Here is a 17,764-nt window from a genome sequence, read left to right as displayed (position 1 = left end):
TTACCAGAAGGAGGAATAACAGACATAGCCTTCTTAATGGATTCAGAAACAAAATCTCTTATGTTATCAGGAACACTCTGAACATTAGATGTTGATGGAACTGCAACAGGTAATGGTACTTTACTAAAGGAAATATTTTCTGCATTAACAAGTTTGTCATGACATTTAATACAAACAACAGCTGGAGGAACAACTACCAAAAGTTTACAGCAGATACACTTAGCTTTGGTAGTTCCAGCACCAGGCAGCTATTTTCCAGTAGTATCTTCTGACTCAGTTGCAACGTGGGACATCTTGCAATATGTAATAGAAAAAACAACATATAAAGCAAAATTGATCAAATTCCTTAAATGACAGTTTCAGGAATGGGAAAAAATGCCAGTGAACAAGCTTCTAGCAACCAGAAGCAATAAATAATGAGACTTAAATAAAGTGGAGACAAATTTGACGCCCACAATATTTGGCGCCTAAATGCTATTAGCGCCAAAAATGACGCCACATCCGGAACGCCGACATTTTTGGCGCGAAAAAACGTCAAAAATGACGCAACTTCCGGCGACACGTATGACGCCGGAAATAGAAAAAAATTTTCGCGCCAAGAAAGTCCGCGCCAAGAATGACGCAATAAAATGAAGCATTTTCAGCCCCCGCGAGCCTAACAGCCCACAGGGAAAAAGTCAAATTTAAGGTAAGATAAAAATGATATATACAAATGCATTATCCCAAATATGAAACTGACTGTCTGAATTAAGGAAATGTTGAACAAAGGCAAATAAATGTTTGAATACATATATTTAGAACTTTATAAAAAAGTGCCCAACCATAGCTTTAGAGTGTCACAGAAAATAAGACTTACTTACCCCAGGACACTCATCTACATGTTGTAGAAAGCCAAACCAGTACTGAAACGAGAATCAGCAGAGGTAATGGTATATATGAGTATATCGTCGTTCTGAAAAGGGAGGTAAGAGATGAATCTCTACGACCGATAACAGAGAACCCATGAAATAGACCCCGTAGAAGGAGATCATTGAATTCAAACAGGCAATACTCTCCTCACATCCCTCTGACATTCACTGTACGCTGAGAGGAAAACCGGGCTCCAACCTGCTGCGGAGCGCATATCAACGTAGAATCTAGCACAAACTTACTTCACCACCTCCATAGGAGGCAAAGTTTGTAAAACTGATTTGTGGGTGTGGTGAGGGGTGTATTTATAGGCATTTTGAGGTTTGGGAAACTTTGCCCCTCCTGGTAGGAATGTATATCCCATACGTCACTAGCTCATGGACTCTTGCTAATTACATGAAAGAAAACCACGCTTTGATAGAATCAAGCGTTCAATCTCCAAGCAGTCAGACGCGGAGAAATTAGATTTGGATGTTTGAAAGGACCTTGAAGTATAAGGTCCTGTCTCAGCGGCAGAGTCCATGGTGGAAAGGATGACATGTCCACCATATCTGCATACCAAGTCCTGCGTGGCCACGCAGGAGCTATCAAAATCACTGAAGCTCTCTCCTGCTTGATCTTGGCAATCAGACAAGGGAGCAGAGGAAACGGTGGAAACACATAAGCCAGGCTGAAGGACCAGGGCGCTGCTAGAGCATCTATCAGCGCTGCCTTGGGATCCCTGGACCTGGACCCATAACAAGGAAGCTTGGCGTTCTGACGAGACGCCATGAGATCCAGTTCTGGTTTGCCCCATAGATGAATCAACTGGGCAAATACCTCCGGATGGAGTTCCCACTCCCCCGGATGAAAAGTCTGCCGACTTAAAAAATCCGCCTCCCAGTTCTCTACTCCTGGGATATGGATAGCTGAGAGATGGCAAGAGTGAACCTCTGCCCATAGAATAATCTTTGAAACCTCTAACATCGCCAGGGGGCTCTTTGTACCCCCCTGATGGTTGATATAGGCTACAGTCGTGATGTTGTCCGACTGAAATCTGATGAGGCCAAGCCTGAAGAGCATTGAATATCGCTCTTAGTTCCAGAATGTTTATCGAAAGGAGGGCTTCCTCCTGAGTCCACGAACCCTGAGCCTTCAGGGAGTTCCAGACTGCGCCCCAGTCCAGAAGGCTGGCATCTGTCGTCACTATAGTCCATTCTGGCCTGCGGAAGCTCATTCCCCTGGACAGATGGACCCGAGATAGCCACCAGAGAAGAGAATCTGTGGTCTCTTGATCCAGATTTAGCAGAGGGGACAAATCTGTGTAATCCCCATTCCACTGATTGAGCATGCAAAGTTGCAGTGGTCTGAGATGTAGGCGGGCAAAAGGAACTATGTCCATTGCCGCTACCATTAAGCCGATTACTTCCATACACTGAGCCACTGACGGCTGAGAAGTGGAATAAAGAGCACGGCAGGAAGTTAGAAGCTTTGACAACCTGACCTCTGTCAGAAAAATCTTCATTTCTACTGAATCTATCAGAGTTCCTAGGAAGGAAACACTTGTGAGAGGGGAGAGAGAGAACTCTTTTCTTAATTCACCTTCCACCCGTGAGACCTCAGAAAGGCCAGAACAATGTCCGTATGGGACTTGGCGATTTTAAAAGTCGACGCCTGTATCAGAATGTCATCTAGGTAAGGGGCCACCGCTATGCCCCGTGGCCTTAGAACCACCAGTAGGGACCCTAGAACCTTTTCGTAAAGATTCTTGGTGCCGTGGCTAACCCAAAGGGAAGAGCCACAAACTGGTAATGCCTGTCTAGGAAGGCAAACCTGAGAAACCGATGATGAACTCTGTGTATCGGAATGTGGAGTTAAGCATCCTTTAAGTTCACGGCAGTCATATATTGACCCTCCTGGATCAAAGGTATGATGGTTCGAATAGTCTCCATCTTGAAGGATGGGACCCTGAGAAATTTGTTTATGATCTTGAGATCCAAGATTGGTCTGAAAGTTCCCTCTTTTTTGGGAACTTTAAACAGATTTGAATAGAATCCTTGCCCCTGTTCCTCCCTTGGAACTGGGTGGATCACTCCCATGACCAGAAGGTCTTGAACACAACGTAAGAATGCCTCTCTCTTTATCTGGTTTGCAGATAATTGTGAGAGATGAAATCTCCCTTTTGGAGATGAGGCTTTGAAATCCAGAAGATATCCCTGGGAAATGATCTCCAGAGCCCAGGGATCCGGGACGTCTCTTGCTCAAGCCTGGGCGAAGAGAGAAAGTCTGCCTCCAACTAGATCCGGTCCCGGATCGGGGGCTACTCCTTCATGCTGTCTTAGCAGCAGGTTTTTTGGCCTGCTTTCCCTTGCTCCAAGCCTGGTTAGGTCTCCAGACTGGCTTGGACTGGGCAGAATTTCCTTCTTGTTTTGTAGTAGAGGAAGTTGAAGCTGCACCACTCTTGAAGTTCCGAAAGGAACGAAAATTAGTCTGTTTGGTCCTTAATTTGTTGGACCTATCCTGGGGAAGGGCGTGGCCTTTCCCTCCAGTAATATCAGAAATGATCTCCTTCAGTCCAGGCCCGAATAGGGTCTGCCCCTTGAAGGGAATGTTGAGAAGCTTAGACTTTGAAGTAACCTGAATTCTTAGCCGTTAGCTTAGTTAAATGAAAAACGGCGTCAGAAATAAATGAATTAGCTAACTTAAGAGCTTTAAGCCTGTCTAGGATATCATCCAACGGGGTCTCCACCTGAAGAGCCTCTTCAAGAGACTCGAACCAGAAAGCCGCTGCAGCAGTGACTGGGGCAATGCATGCAAGAGGCTGGAGAATAAAACCTTGTTGTATAAAGATTTTCTTAAGGAAACCCTCTAATTTTTTATCCATTGGATCTAGAAAAGCACAACTGTCCTCGACGGGGATAGTTGTACGCTTAGCTAGGGTAGATACTGCTCCCTCCACCTTAGGGACCGTCTGCCACGAGTCCCATGTAGCGGCATCTATGGGAAACATTCTTTTAAACGCAGGAGGGAGAGAGAACGGTATACCTGGCCTATCCCATTCCTTCGTAATAATTTCTGAAAACCTCTTAGGGATTGGAAAAACATCAGTGTAAATTTCTCTGGGACTACAATGGTGTCACAGTCGTCCAGAGTTGCTAAAACCTCCTTGAGCAACAAGCGGAGGTGTTCAAGCTTAAATTTAAATGCTGTCATTTCAGAGTCAGACTGAAGTAACGCCTTCCCTGAATCAAACATGTCACCCACAGATAGAAGCTCTCCTGCTTCTGTACATTGTGAGGGTATATCAGACATAGCTACTAAAGCGTCAGAAAGCTCTGTATTTGTTCTAGCCCCAGAGCCGTCTCGCTTTCCTCTGTGAGGGTATGATTCATAACTGCCGCCATGTCTTGTAAGGTAAACGCACTCGACGCGCCAGATGTACTTGGCGTCACTTGCGCGGGAGATATAGGTTCTGACACATTGGGAGAGCTAGGTGGTTTAACCTCCCTTTTGTCAGTCTGAGAAACCTCTGGTGATAAATCCTTAAAACCCATAATATGGTCTTTATAACTTATAGAAAGGTCAGTGCATTTGGCACACATTCTAAGAGGGGGTTCCACAATGGCTTCTAAACATAATGAACAAGGAGTTTCCTCTATGGTAGACATGTTTAACAGACTAGTAATGAGACCAGCAAGCTTGGAAAACACTTTAATAAATGTGAAAAAGCAATTAAATAAAAATGGTACTGTGCCTTTAAGAGAAAAAAACTACCTCAAACTGCAAAACAGTGATAAAAAGTAGTAAACTCTCCGAAATTTTTACAGTGTGTATAATAGACTAAAGCAGCATTGAACCCACTTGCAAATGGATGATTAACCCCTTAGGCCCCTAGAAAAATGGAAAAACCGTCAAAAAAACAGTCAAACACACTGCCGCAGCTCTGCTGTGGCCCTACCTGCCCATAAATACGATTTTTTTTGCAGGAAAAACACCCTCTATAGTGGTCCCAGATGCCAGAGGACTCCTTTAGGGAAGCTGTATGTCTCAGTCTGAAGATTAACTGCGCAAAATAGGCCCCTCCCACCATTCACTGAAAGTCAGGGGGCCTTTTATAGGAGTAATCTAACAAGCCATGTGGAAAACTAGGCCCCAAAATAAAGATTTATCACCCTCAGAGAAAAAATGTTTTTACTCTAAAACATGCAAACGTTTTTACACTAAGCAATATGAGTATTAACATGAATATTACCCTTTGTTGCAAGCATGATCCCAGTTGCTGTTAAATCACTGTATCAGGCTTACCTCAAATACACCAGGCACTGTCAGCATTTTCTAGACCTTATCTCTCTAGAAAAAAATATACTGAACATACCTCAAGGCAGGCAATCTGCAGACTGTCCCCCCAACTGAAGTTTTCTTTCCATACTCTTTAGTTATGTGTGAGAACAGCAATGGACCTTAGTTACAAACCGCTAAGATCATCAAACCTCCAGGCAGAATTCTTCTTCCAATTTCTGCCTGAGAGTAAAAACAGTACAACGCTGGTACTGTTTAAAAATAAACTTTTGATTGAAGGTAAAAAACTACACTAATTCACCACATCTCTCTTGATACTTCCTTTCTTGTCGAGAGCTGCAAGAGAATGACTGGGGGTGGCAGTTAGGGGAGGAGCTATATAGACAGCTCTGCTGTGGGTGTCCTCTTGCAGCTTCCTGTTGGGAAGGAGAATATCCCACAAGTAATGGATGAACCCGTGGACTGGATACACCTTTACAAGAGAAAAAATATCAGGATCGGAATAGTAAAGTAAAAGAAAACAGGCAAACGCCCTGAAAAAAGCAGTGTGCACATAAAAACAGGTCCTGCCTGTCATATGACACAATCCCCCATAGAGCTCGGAACTGGGATTTTAAATAACATAAAACAGAAAGTCTAGTTAAGATTGTCTAGTTAAGATTGTTATCAGATTTAGAGGACTGAGATTCAACTGACGGATCAGTACTGGGAACCTCTAACATCGCCAAAACCTCTTTTAGGAGTAAACGCAGGCGTGCCAATCTAAATTTAAATCCCAAAACCTCCGCAGTCAGAGGACCCAAGTCAGCAGACTCCGACCCTGGAGGTTCACCCTCTGAGGCCTCAGAGGGAACCGCATACCCAGGGAACCCAGTTATTTTACACGAATGTCCAGCGGCAGGAGAGCCTGAATTACTCATTTGCTTACGCATAGAAGGAATAGGTAACATCGCTAAGTCCGTGGAGATGGCAATGCGGAACTGCGTAGAAACCTCTGGTGGAAACAAACCCCTTACAGGGGAAGGAGGATCGGAACTCGGGAAAACTGCATATTTAGGAACAGAATCTAGGGAACACACCTCACTGGACGAAGAATCCTCAGAGGCGGATAGCTCAGTGGTCTCCAACATCTCAACATTGGTTGATGAGAAGTTGAGAACACCCTATTGCGGCATACAGAACATAATTGAGAGGGTTGGATTACCCGGGCCTCCTCACAATATATACGGGTATCAAATTCTGTATCGGAGGGAACCCCTCTAAAATAACAGAATCCTCCATAACTCGTCTATATCAAATTATAAAAAAGGAAAAACAACTGGCACCTTATACCCCCAATGGCTGGGACTAAGAGCCCAAACGTTCTTACACATAAGCAGTCGAAATTACATAACAAATATGATTAAAAATCCCCACTGTTCAATAATCACCCTCAGGAGATATAAAACCGTTGATTCCATAAAGATAAAGGAGTCCCACTGTAACCCTGTCTTCTATCGTTAACGTGTGTAAAATAATGAAACAATCTTACCGGAATCTATGCCGTGGAACAGTGACATGGTCCTTCAAGTTTGACAGATTATAGCAGTGCTTCTGACATAAACTTGAGTGAAGAAAGCAGGCAGCGAAACTCGTCAACGCTGATTGCTTAAGGAGCTGTTAATATGAGTCTGGATGGGTTCGCAGAAAGACTCTGCCTGCATCTCCAGACTCTAACTTTTGTCAATGCTCTCACTTAGAGGCTGACAAGACTACTTAAAACTCCAGTCCCATCACGAAGGGTACTACCTTCCATAAGGAACTACTTTGAAATCTTCTGACAATTCTCCGCCAACCTCCTGTGACAAAAGGCAAAGAATGACTGGGGGATGAGGGGAGGTATTTAAGCCTTTGGCTGGGGTGTCTTTGCCTCCTCCTGGTGGCCAGGTTCTGTATTGAAGCCGTTGACTCTCCTCATTTTAAGATGGAAAATAAAGACTAATAGAAATAAATAAAATCCATATTTGCATTGAGACATAAAGGATACAAAAGTTGAAGGATATATATCCACTAGGTCTCTGTCTTAATTTACCAAATCTATTGTGTATACTATTTTTGGGGATGTGTTTAATAGGTGTGATAGTGGAAGATTTCAAATCCCTATTATCTAAGGTACAACAGTGTTAAGATACATTTTTGTTTTAGAAAGTTGTTCATCATGTTTAGAAACTGTTCATGCCAATGAGCTCTATTATTTCTACAGGTGCGCCCAACATATTGTAACTCAAATTTACAGTTTATCAAATAAACAACATATATGTTGAGGTACAAGTGATATGGCTGTTGATGAAGAAAGAGTTTTTGGTTACATTGGAAACAGTAGCATTTTATGTAGTGTATTTACACATAGTGCAATAAATCTCATTAAATTTATAGATTCCATTTTTTAACAATATTGATTTTCTTGTGTTATCTTGTTTTTTATGTAATAGTATTTTACTGGTGCTAATTTGTTTTTAATGGTGGGTGCCCATTTAAATAAACAAGATGGTTTCTCTCCTATTAGATTTTTTTAAAATGGGGTCTATCTCCAATGTTTAGATAAAATACCCTGAGATTGTTCTACAGGGAGTGCAGAATTATTAGGCAAATGAGTATTTTGACCACATCATCCTCTTTATGTATGTTGTCTTACTCCAAGCTGTATAGGCTCGAAAGCCTACTACCAATTAAGCATATTAGGTGATGTGCATCTCTGTAATGAGAAGGGGTGTGGTCTAATGACATCAACACCCTATATCAGGTGTGCATAATTATTAGGCAACTTCCTTTCCTTTGGCAAAATGGGTCAAAAGAAGGACTTGACAGGCTCAGAAAAGTCAAAAATAGTGAGATATCTTGCAGAGGGATGCAGCACTCTTAAAATTGCAAAGCTTCTGAAGCGTAATCATCGAACAATCAAGCGTTTCATTCAAAATAGTCAACAGGGTCGCAAGAAGCGTGTGGAAAAACCAAGGCGCAAAATAACTGCCCATGAACTGAGAAAAGTCAAGCGTGCAGCTGCCAAGATGCCACTTGCCACCAGTTTGGCCATATTTCAGAGCTGCAACATCACTGGAGTGCCCAAAAGCACAAGGTGTGCAATACTCAGAGACATGGCCAAGGTAAGAAAGGCTGAAAGACGACCACCACTGAACAAGACACACAAGCTGAAACGTCAAGACTGGGCCAAGAAATATCTCAAGACTGATTTTTCTAAGGTTTTATGGACTGATGAAATGAGAGTGAGTCTTGATGGGCCAGATGGATGGGCCCGTGGCTGGATTGGTAAAGGGCAGAGAGCTCCAGTCCGACTCAGACGCCAGCAAGGTGGAGGTGGAGTACTGGTTTGGGCTGGTATCATCAAAGATGAGCTTGTGGGGCCTTTTCGGGTTGAGGATGGAGTCAAGCTCAACTCCCAGTCCTACTGCCAGTTTCTGGAAGACACCTTCTTCAAGCAGTGGTACAGGAAGAAGTCTGCATCCTTCAAGAAAAACATGATTTTCATGCAGGACAATGCTCCATCACATGCGTCCAAGTACTCCACAGCGTGGCTGGCAAGAAAGGGTATAAAAGAAGAAAATCTAATGACATGGCCTCCTTGTTCACCTGATCTGAACCCCATTGAGAACCTGTGGTCCATCATCAAATGTGAGATTTACAAGGAGGGAAAACAGTACACCTCTCTGAACAGTGTCTGGGAGGCTGTGGTTGCTACTGCACGCAATGTTGATGGTGAACAGATCAAAACACTGACAGAATCCATGGATGGCAGGCTTTTGAGTGTCCTTGCAAAGAAAGGTGGCTATATTGGTCACTGATTTGTTTTTGTTTTTGAATGTCAGAAATGTATATTTGTGAATGTTGAGATGTTATATTGGTTTCACTGGTAAAAATAAATAATTGAAATGAGTATATATTTGTTTTTTGTTAAGTTGCCTAATAATTATGCACAGTAATAGTCACCTGCACACACAGATATCCCCCTAAAATAGCTATAACTAAAAACAAACTAAAAACTACTTCCAAAACTATTCAGCTTTGATATTAATGAGTTTTTTGGGTTCATTGAGAACATGGTTGTTCAATAATAAAATTAATCCTCAAAAATACAACTTGCCTAATAATTCTGCACTCCCTGTATAATTACTATTGAACCGCCTATCAGATAGAGCAGGGGTAAAGAAATGGGCTAATTACTATTGTACCGAGTTATACAATTACTAAAGACCAAATGGTTTGTATCAACCCCCCCCCCCCCCCAATTCTTAACACTATATTTATACTATTTTTGATGGATCTATTATATTCTAATGGTTTTTATGTCTCTGGCCTAAAAAATCCTTTTCAGATACAGATAAACTTGAAGGTCTATTTAAAGTATATTCATCAGAGGAAACAGAGGAGGAATCCGCTAAAACTTATTAGATTCAAAACTATGGGTAGAGTTACTAGATTCTTCATGATGGAAATTATTAATCAGATTACAGTTTATTAAAAACATAATTACAATCTTTCTCTGTATGCGATTTTCTGCTTCTCTCATCTGCATTAGCTAAAATATTCATTTTCTGAGAACTCAATGGCTAGATTCCTGAGATCTCACTCTCTAAACTTTTCAGTATGGGGTCTGTTTATATTTAATCTGTTCCCTTTACGATAATTATTTCCATCTCTCTAGAGTTTCTTGTTTTTCAAATTAAATTATTTAATGTAGGAAAGTGTCAGTAATATGTAGTACTGTTTTATTTAACCCCTCATGTATGTATTTTAAATGTATCTTAAAAACATTTTTTGAACTTCTTCAATTTCTAAACTTACTTGATCTACTACCTTCTATGTGTGATTAATAATTGGATCAACATTTAAAATGTTTTCCCATTCATTAAAAAAAATTGCATACTTTTTAAAAGAGCATTTTAAAATATTCTAAGACCTCTTGGTATCGGTTTCCTATCATAAAATTTTTGATGGGTATCCCTATGTTCAATTTTCAATAATTCCTATAACTTAAAAAACAGGTAATGTATAGATCCCCTAGTATTATCGTTGTTAGTAGGTTCAGTAGAAAACCGACTCTGTTCCTGCTTGCCAAGGGATAGTTTAGCTGGGGAACTTAAAGAGACATAATACTCATATGCTTAATCACTTGAAACTGATGCAGGATAACTGTAAAAAGCGGACAGGAAAATATCACCTGAGCATTTCTATGTAAAAAAGGAAGATATTTTACCTCACAATTTCCTCAGCTCACCAGAGTAAGTTCTGTGTAAACAGTTATACTCAGCTGTTGCTCAGCTGCAGGTAAATTTTTTTTAAAAAAATGAAGAAATGAACTGCAGCCAATCAGCATCAGCAGTGCTGAGGTCATGATATCATGAGATTTCACAGTAAACTTCCTTAAACTGAATAGGGAAATAAAATGAGTGTGCACGAAGCTCACTCCCCTTGCCTGTTCCGGGAGAGACATACTGATTTGCTGCTTAAAGTCCTTTGCAATGGGGTTTGAATACTTTGGACATTTTGAGGTAAAATATATTTATTTTTTACATAGAGATGGTGATATTTTCTAGTCAGCTTTTTACAGCTATGAAGCATCACTTTCAAGTGTTTTTAACATTTGGGTATCATGGCCCTTTAAGAACCAGCATGCCTGTGTATCATTATGCTTAGTGCTGAGTGCAATACTGTAATTGAGGACTGTTTTGGCATATTGCTTCGTTTTATCTGCACTATGAAGCGTCTCCTGTTTGATTTTATTTTCTTGATGCCTTACGGATCGCCAAGTCCTGATTGAGGACAGCTGCTCTTTTGGGGTGGACTGTTTCTTTATCTCTTTTTTTGTATTTTTATGTGCGATATATATATTTTTTATAATGAGCCCCCCTGTTTTTGATAGCTAATTGCTAGCGTTTTTTTTATATTATTCTACTTTTTGGCTAAGAACATGGACGGTTTTTTGATTTGCTGGATTTATATAACCCCTTAATGACAAAATTATTTCATCATGGAACGATTGAGCAAACTGTAGCTGTGTCTTTAAGGGGTTAACTGAACATGGACTCTGACTACTCACGCTCAATATTGTTTGTCTGCTGCCTTTAATTCTGATCCTGTCTACTCTCATCTGTTTACATATGGACTTTGTAACAGTAAACCCTACAGTTTTATCTCCTTGATGAGTACATCCTGAGCGAACTGTTTTATGATCAGATTGACTGCAGCTTTTCAGGACATTATTTATTTAGTATCACTATGGACCAATGTTACGCTTTTTAACAGTCAGTCATTCTGGATCTGGCCCAGTACTAGCCTTAATTGAAACCCTTGCTGAATAGGCTTTGTGACAGTGCGTGCACATCAGAATATCAGAGTGAACCTTCATAAAAAACACAGTCTTACTGGTCATCAACACAATCTATGTCAATATAAATAGTTTTTTCCAAAATGTTTCTTCTCTGACATTAATGCCTGCTCATCAAGGAATCTTAGATAAGTCCTCAATATCTGCTGTAGTAAGTGGAGATACTCAAACAGTAGTAACATTTCAGTTGGTCCTCTCCAGCAACACAAACTCTATCCACTGAAGCAGCATAGCTCACACGGTCATTAAGTGAACAGGACTATTACAGTACTTTATATATATTATATATATATATATATATATATATATATATATATATATATATAAAAAAAAGGAGGTATAACCCAATTCAGAATGGAGAGAAGTGCTTGATGACAACTTCAAGAATCAAGGAGTTATTCCTCTCTGATGGTGGCCATGGAAGAGAAAAACTGAGCTCATGTGCTGTCTCGAGGAAAAAAATAAAAATAATATATATATATATATATATATATATATACACACACACACACACATATATATACCAAAGCTGATGAGCCCAGCACACTATAAAGTTCCATCCACCGTGGTGCTCTTCAAAATCAAATAACAGTCCTGCAGGTTTCAGGAAAGGCACTCCTCCGGATTTAAACAAACATTTATTGGTATAAACGTTTTCGGGGTTGCCCCCGTCCTCAGATACAATATAAATTTATATTGTATCCGAGGACAGGGGCAAACCCGAAAACGTTTATACCAATAAATGTTTATGTTTGTTTAAATCTGAAGGAGTGCTTTTCCTGAAGCCTGCATGACTATATATATCTCATGTGAGCCAGGGCCGACATCTTAAAACCAATAAGCAGCTGTGTGTAAAGTGTCTGTGTCTATAACTATAGGGGTGGAGCTAACTCAAATAACATTTAACATCAGTCAAATAAAATAAACCTTACGCTGTGCCAATGCTAGAAAATTCATTCTTGGATGTTGAAATGAAATTTCTCCATGCCTTAATATTTACAATGAGGTATATCTGAGTATTTTAAATATTACAGTCTAAAACTGTTCCAAATGTTTATTATTTACAATTTCTTTCCATTCATATTAAATGTCTTATTGCAATTTCTCAGCATAGTGATATGCTTTGCATGTATACTGTTATCGGAAGTAAAAAAAAAAAAATGTCCCATAGCTCGAGTAAGTGGCAATTACAGTTAAGGATGTCAGCAGTCAATATTCTCAAGAGCAGAACAGTAAAAAAAAGTTTGCATTTATAATATAAAAACATAACATACAAAACATGCAATTTTATATTAAACGTTCTCCCTTCTATATGTTGCTAAATGCTTGTTTGGCAATTAAGAGGGCAAAGCATCACTTGATACCCTCTACAGGGTTCTCCATAGAAAATGTTACCAGCCGAGTGGCATTATAAAGTAGCAGGGTGGAGGCAGTGAATTATTATATAATTTTCTACTATCCAAAGCACAAATTGCATAATTTAACATAAATGTATTTAAAGGGACATGAAACCTAACATTTTTCTTTCATGATTCAGACAGAGCATACATTTTAAGATAACTTTCCAATGTACTTATTTTATCAATATTGCTTCTTTCTCTTGGTATCCTTTATTAAAGAAGCAGCAATGCACTACTGGGAGCCAGATGCACAAATTGGTAAGCCAATGACAAGAGGAATATAAGTACAGTCACCAATAAGCAGGTAGCCCTTAGCTCCTGAGCCTACCTAGGTATGCTTTTCAACAAAGAATACCAAGCGGTAAAAGCAAATTAGATTAAAAAAGAAAATAGATAAAAGTTGAAGAAAAAATGTGGGTTTCAGGTCCCTTTATTGATAATTTGTGCAAATAATTGCATAATTTAACAAACTATTTAATGATAAATTGTGCAATAAAAACATTTTTAATATTAGATCATTTTAGCTTAATATTGGCTACAATTATAGCTGGGTGGTGAGTAAAATTAGCCGAGTGGTGCAACTGCTAAAAGGGTCCCGGGGAGGCACTGCTGTATAACTCGTGATATAGGATTTTACATCTACACTAGAATCTCAGCACAGGTGAGTAGACCAAATGATCCACGACGGGTTGAGGCAGTGGAATCCTTAAATCCTATCTTGTAGTGTCGTGCCTTAAGGACTTGTGAAACAATAGCATTTGTGAATTTCATCCATCCTCTGCTCTCAAAAACAGAAACACTCTTCCCGTAAAAAATTTGTAGTAATGATCTAGAGATGTTAAAATACTAAAAACAGACATAAACTGAATGAAACTTGAATAATCAGCGGATCCCAATGTTGGTTTTATTATTGGAAGACCGCAATTTTGAATGGTATTGCTATGTATTACAGCACTGTGCTGAACATGAGTGAGTTCAATTATGTATACTTATTAGACATTCTTTTGCGTTTATGTGCATGCATCTATGCACATTATTACCAAAAGTCTTTTTGTCTCCCTTTTAACCAGTTTGCGGCTGCATAGTGTATGAATTAGTAGTGTACACGGTTTCCTTTACCACTCAGAATTTCCTTTAAATGTGGATTTGCACATATAGCAATGTTGTCCTTACCAAACAGTGACAAATTATTTTAGCCTGATCCACAGGATTAACATCTTATGCATTTACCTCTTCAGTGCAGAACAGATTTGCAATCAGAGCTGTTGATAACCTCAGCTGTAATAAGTAAGATATTTTTTTTATCTTGTTTTCCAAAATAGGAAAAGCTAATGCTTTTCTTCAACAAGACATCCTAAGAAATTATTTGTCCATAAATTCAAATATAAAATTGATGGAAAGCTAGTTGGTCCATAAATGGTTGTACCAGGTTATCTGTGGCAAAGTAGAATACAAGTCCAAAAGTTATTGAGATGGGGAGGGCTGGTAATGCTTTTTTGAAGATGGCAAGGAGAAGCAGAGTAAGGCACAGACCCTGCAAAAACAATAAAATACAGTTAATAGGTGCTTTATTAGGTCCAGCATGGGTGCATAATCTCTCTAGTGTGTGTGTGTGTGTGTAGTTTTTATATTATCACATTTTAATTTCTTTCATGTAATTGGCAAGAGTCCATGAGCTAGCGACGTATGGGATATATAATCCTACCAGGAGGGGCAAAGTTTCCCAAACCTCAAAATGCCTACAAATACACTCCTCATCACACCCACAATTCAGTTTTACAAACTTTGCCTCATATGTAGGTGGTGAAGTAAGTTTGTGCTAATTTCTACGTTGATATACGCTTCTTAGCATTGTTGAAGCCCGATTCCTCTCAGAGTACAGTGAATGTCAAAGGGACGTGAAGGGAGTATCACTTATTGAATACAATGATTTCCCTAACGGGGGTCTATTTCATAGGTTCTCTGTTATCGGTCATAGAGATTCATCTCCTACCTCCCTTTTCAGATTGACGATATACTCTCAATTTACCATTACCTCTACTGATAACTATTTCAGTACTGGTTTGGCTATCTGCTATATGTGGATGGGTGTCGTTTGGTAAGTATGTTTTTAATTACTTAAGGCACCCCAGCTATGGTTTGGCACTGTATGCATTTATATAAAGTTCTAAATATATGTATTGTACTTATATTTACCATGAGTCAGGTTCATGTATTTCCTTCTGCAGACTGTCAGTTTCATATTTGGGGAAAAACATAATTTATGTAAGAACTTACCTGATAAATTCATTTCTTTCATATTAACAAGAGTCCATGAGCTAGTGACGTATGGGATATACATTCCTACCAGGAGGGGCAAAGTTTCCCAAACCTTAAAATGCCTATAAATACACCCCTCACCACACCCACAAATCAGTTTAACGAATAGCCAAGAAGTGGGGTGATAAGAAAAAAAGTGCGAAGCATATAAAATAAGGAATTGGAATAATTGTGCTTTATACAAAAAAATCATAACCACCACAAAAAAGGGTGGGCCTCATGGACTCTTGTTAATATGAAAGAAATGAATTTATCAGGTAAGTTCTTACATAAATTATGTTTTCTTTCATGTAATTAACAAGAGTCCATGAGCTAGTGACGTATGGGATAATGACTACCCAAGATGTGGATCTTTCCACACAAGAGTCACTAGAGAGGGAGGGATAAAATAAAGACAGCCAATTCCTGCTGAAAATAATCCACACCCAAAATAAAGTTTAACGAAAAACATAAGCAGAAGATTCAAACTGAAATCGCTGCCTGAAGAACTTTTCTACCAAAAACTGCTTCAGAAGAAGAAAATACATCAAAATGGTAGAATTTAGTAAAAGTATGCAAAGAGGACCAAGTTGCTGCTTTGCAGATCTGGTCAACCGAAGCTTCATTCCTAAACGCCCAGGAAGTAGATACTGACCTAGTAGAATGAGCTGTAATTCTCTGAGGCGGAATTTTACCCGACTCAACATAGGCAAGATGAATTAAAGATTTCAACCAAGATGCCAAAGAAATGGCAGAAGCTTTCTGGCCTTTTCTAGAACCGGAAAAGATAACAAATAGACTAGAAGTCTTACGGAAAGATTTCGTAGCTTCAACATAATATTTCAAAGCTCTAACAACATCCAAAGAATGCAACGATTTCTCCTTAGAATTCTTAGGATTAGGACATAATGAAGGAACCACAATTTCTCTACTAATGTTGTTGGAATTCACAACCTTAGGTAAAAATTCAAAAGAAGTTCGCAACACCGCCTTATCCTGATGAAAAATCAGAAAAGGAGACTCACAAGAAAGAGCAGATAATTCAGAAACTCTTCTAGCAGAAGAGATGGCCAAAAGGAACAAAACTTTCCAAGAAAGTAATTTAATGTCCAATGAATGCATAGGTTCAAACGGAGGAGCTTGAAGAGCTCCCAGAACCAAATTCAAACTCCAAGGAGGAGAAATTGACTTAATGACAGGTTTTATACGAACCAAAGCTTGTACAAAACAATGAATATCAGGAAGAATAGCAATCTTTCTGTGAAAAAGAACAGAAAGAGCGGAGATTTGTCCTTTCAAAGAACTTGCGGACAAACCCTTATCTAAACCATCCTGAAGAAACTGTAAAATTCTCGGTATTCTAAAAGAATGCCAAGAAAAATGATGAGAAAGACACCAAGAAATATAAGTCTTCCAGACTCTATAATATATCTCTCGAGATACAGATTTACGAGCCTGTAACATAGTATTAATCACGGAGTCAGAGAAACCTCTTTGACCAAGAATCAAGCGTTCAATCTCCATACCTTTAAATTTAAGGATTTCAGATCCGGATGGAAAAAAGGACCTTGCGACAGAAGGTCTGGTCTTAACGGAAGAGTCCATGGTTGGCAAGATGCCATCCGGACAAGATCCGCATACCAAAACCTGTGAGGCCATGCCGGAGCTATTAGCAGAACAAACGAGCATTCCCTCAGAATCTTGGAGATTACTCTTGGAAGAAGAACTAGAGGCGGAAAGATATAGGCAGGATGATACTTCCAAGGAAGTGATAATGCATCCACTGCCTCCGCCTGAGGATCCCGGGATCTGGACAGATACCTGGGAAGTTTCTTGTTTAGATGAGAGGCCATCAGATCTATCTCTGGGAGCCCCCACATTTGAACAATCTGAAGAAATACCTCTGGGTGAAGAGACCATTCGCCCGGATGCAACGTTTGGCGACTGAGATAATCCGCTTCCCAATTGTCTACACCTGGGACATGAACCGCAGAGATTAGACAGGAGCTGGATTCCGCCCAAACCAAAATTCGAGATACTTCTTTCATAGCCAGAGGACTGTGAGTCCCTCCTTGATGATTGATGTATGCCACAGTTGTGACATTGTCTGTCTGAAAACAAATGAACGATTCTCTCTTCAGAAGAGGCCAAAACTGAAGAGCTCTGAAAATTGCACGGAGTTCCAAAATATTGATCGGTAATCTCACCTCCTGAGATTCCCAAACTCCTTGTGCCGTCAGAGATCCCCACACAGCTCCCCAACCTGTGAGACTTGCATCTGTTGAAATTACAGTCCAGGTCGGAAGAACAAAAGAAGCCCCCTGAATTAAACGATGGTGATCTGTCCACCACGTTAGAGAGTGTCGAACAATCGGTTTTAAAGATATTAATTGATATATCTTCGTGTAATCCCTGCACCATTGGTTCAGCATACAGAGCTGAAGAGGTCGCATGTGAAAACGAGCAAAGGGGATCGCGTCCGATGCAGCAGTCATAA

The 17,764-nt window shown here is 39.8% G+C and overlaps 1 protein-coding gene across 3 annotated transcripts in view; it reads right to left on the bottom strand.

Annotated features, from left to right (window-relative positions):
• Window positions 1–17,764, bottom strand: part of PSEN1 (presenilin 1) — a 332,444-nt gene that overhangs the window by 84,535 nt on the left and 230,145 nt on the right. For 2 of the 3 annotated variants that reach the window (XM_053697782.1, XM_053697783.1), the window contains one exon: window positions 13,838–14,503. The exons of the other annotated variant lie outside the window; for it this stretch is intronic. In XM_053697782.1, the coding sequence (XP_053553757.1) occupies window positions 14,348–14,503 (156 nt within the window). In that variant the 3' untranslated portion in view covers window positions 13,838–14,347. Of the gene's footprint in view, window positions 1–13,837; window positions 14,504–17,764 lie in introns of those variants that run through there. 3 annotated transcript variants of the gene reach the window in all.

Source organism: Bombina bombina, chromosome 1 (assembly GCF_027579735.1).
Source record: "Bombina bombina isolate aBomBom1 chromosome 1, aBomBom1.pri, whole genome shotgun sequence".
NCBI classification, from domain to species: Eukaryota; Metazoa; Chordata; class Amphibia; order Anura; family Bombinatoridae; genus Bombina; species Bombina bombina.
The sequence above is the reverse complement of the archived record's forward strand: the minus strand, read 5'-3'. Positions and strand labels throughout refer to the sequence as shown.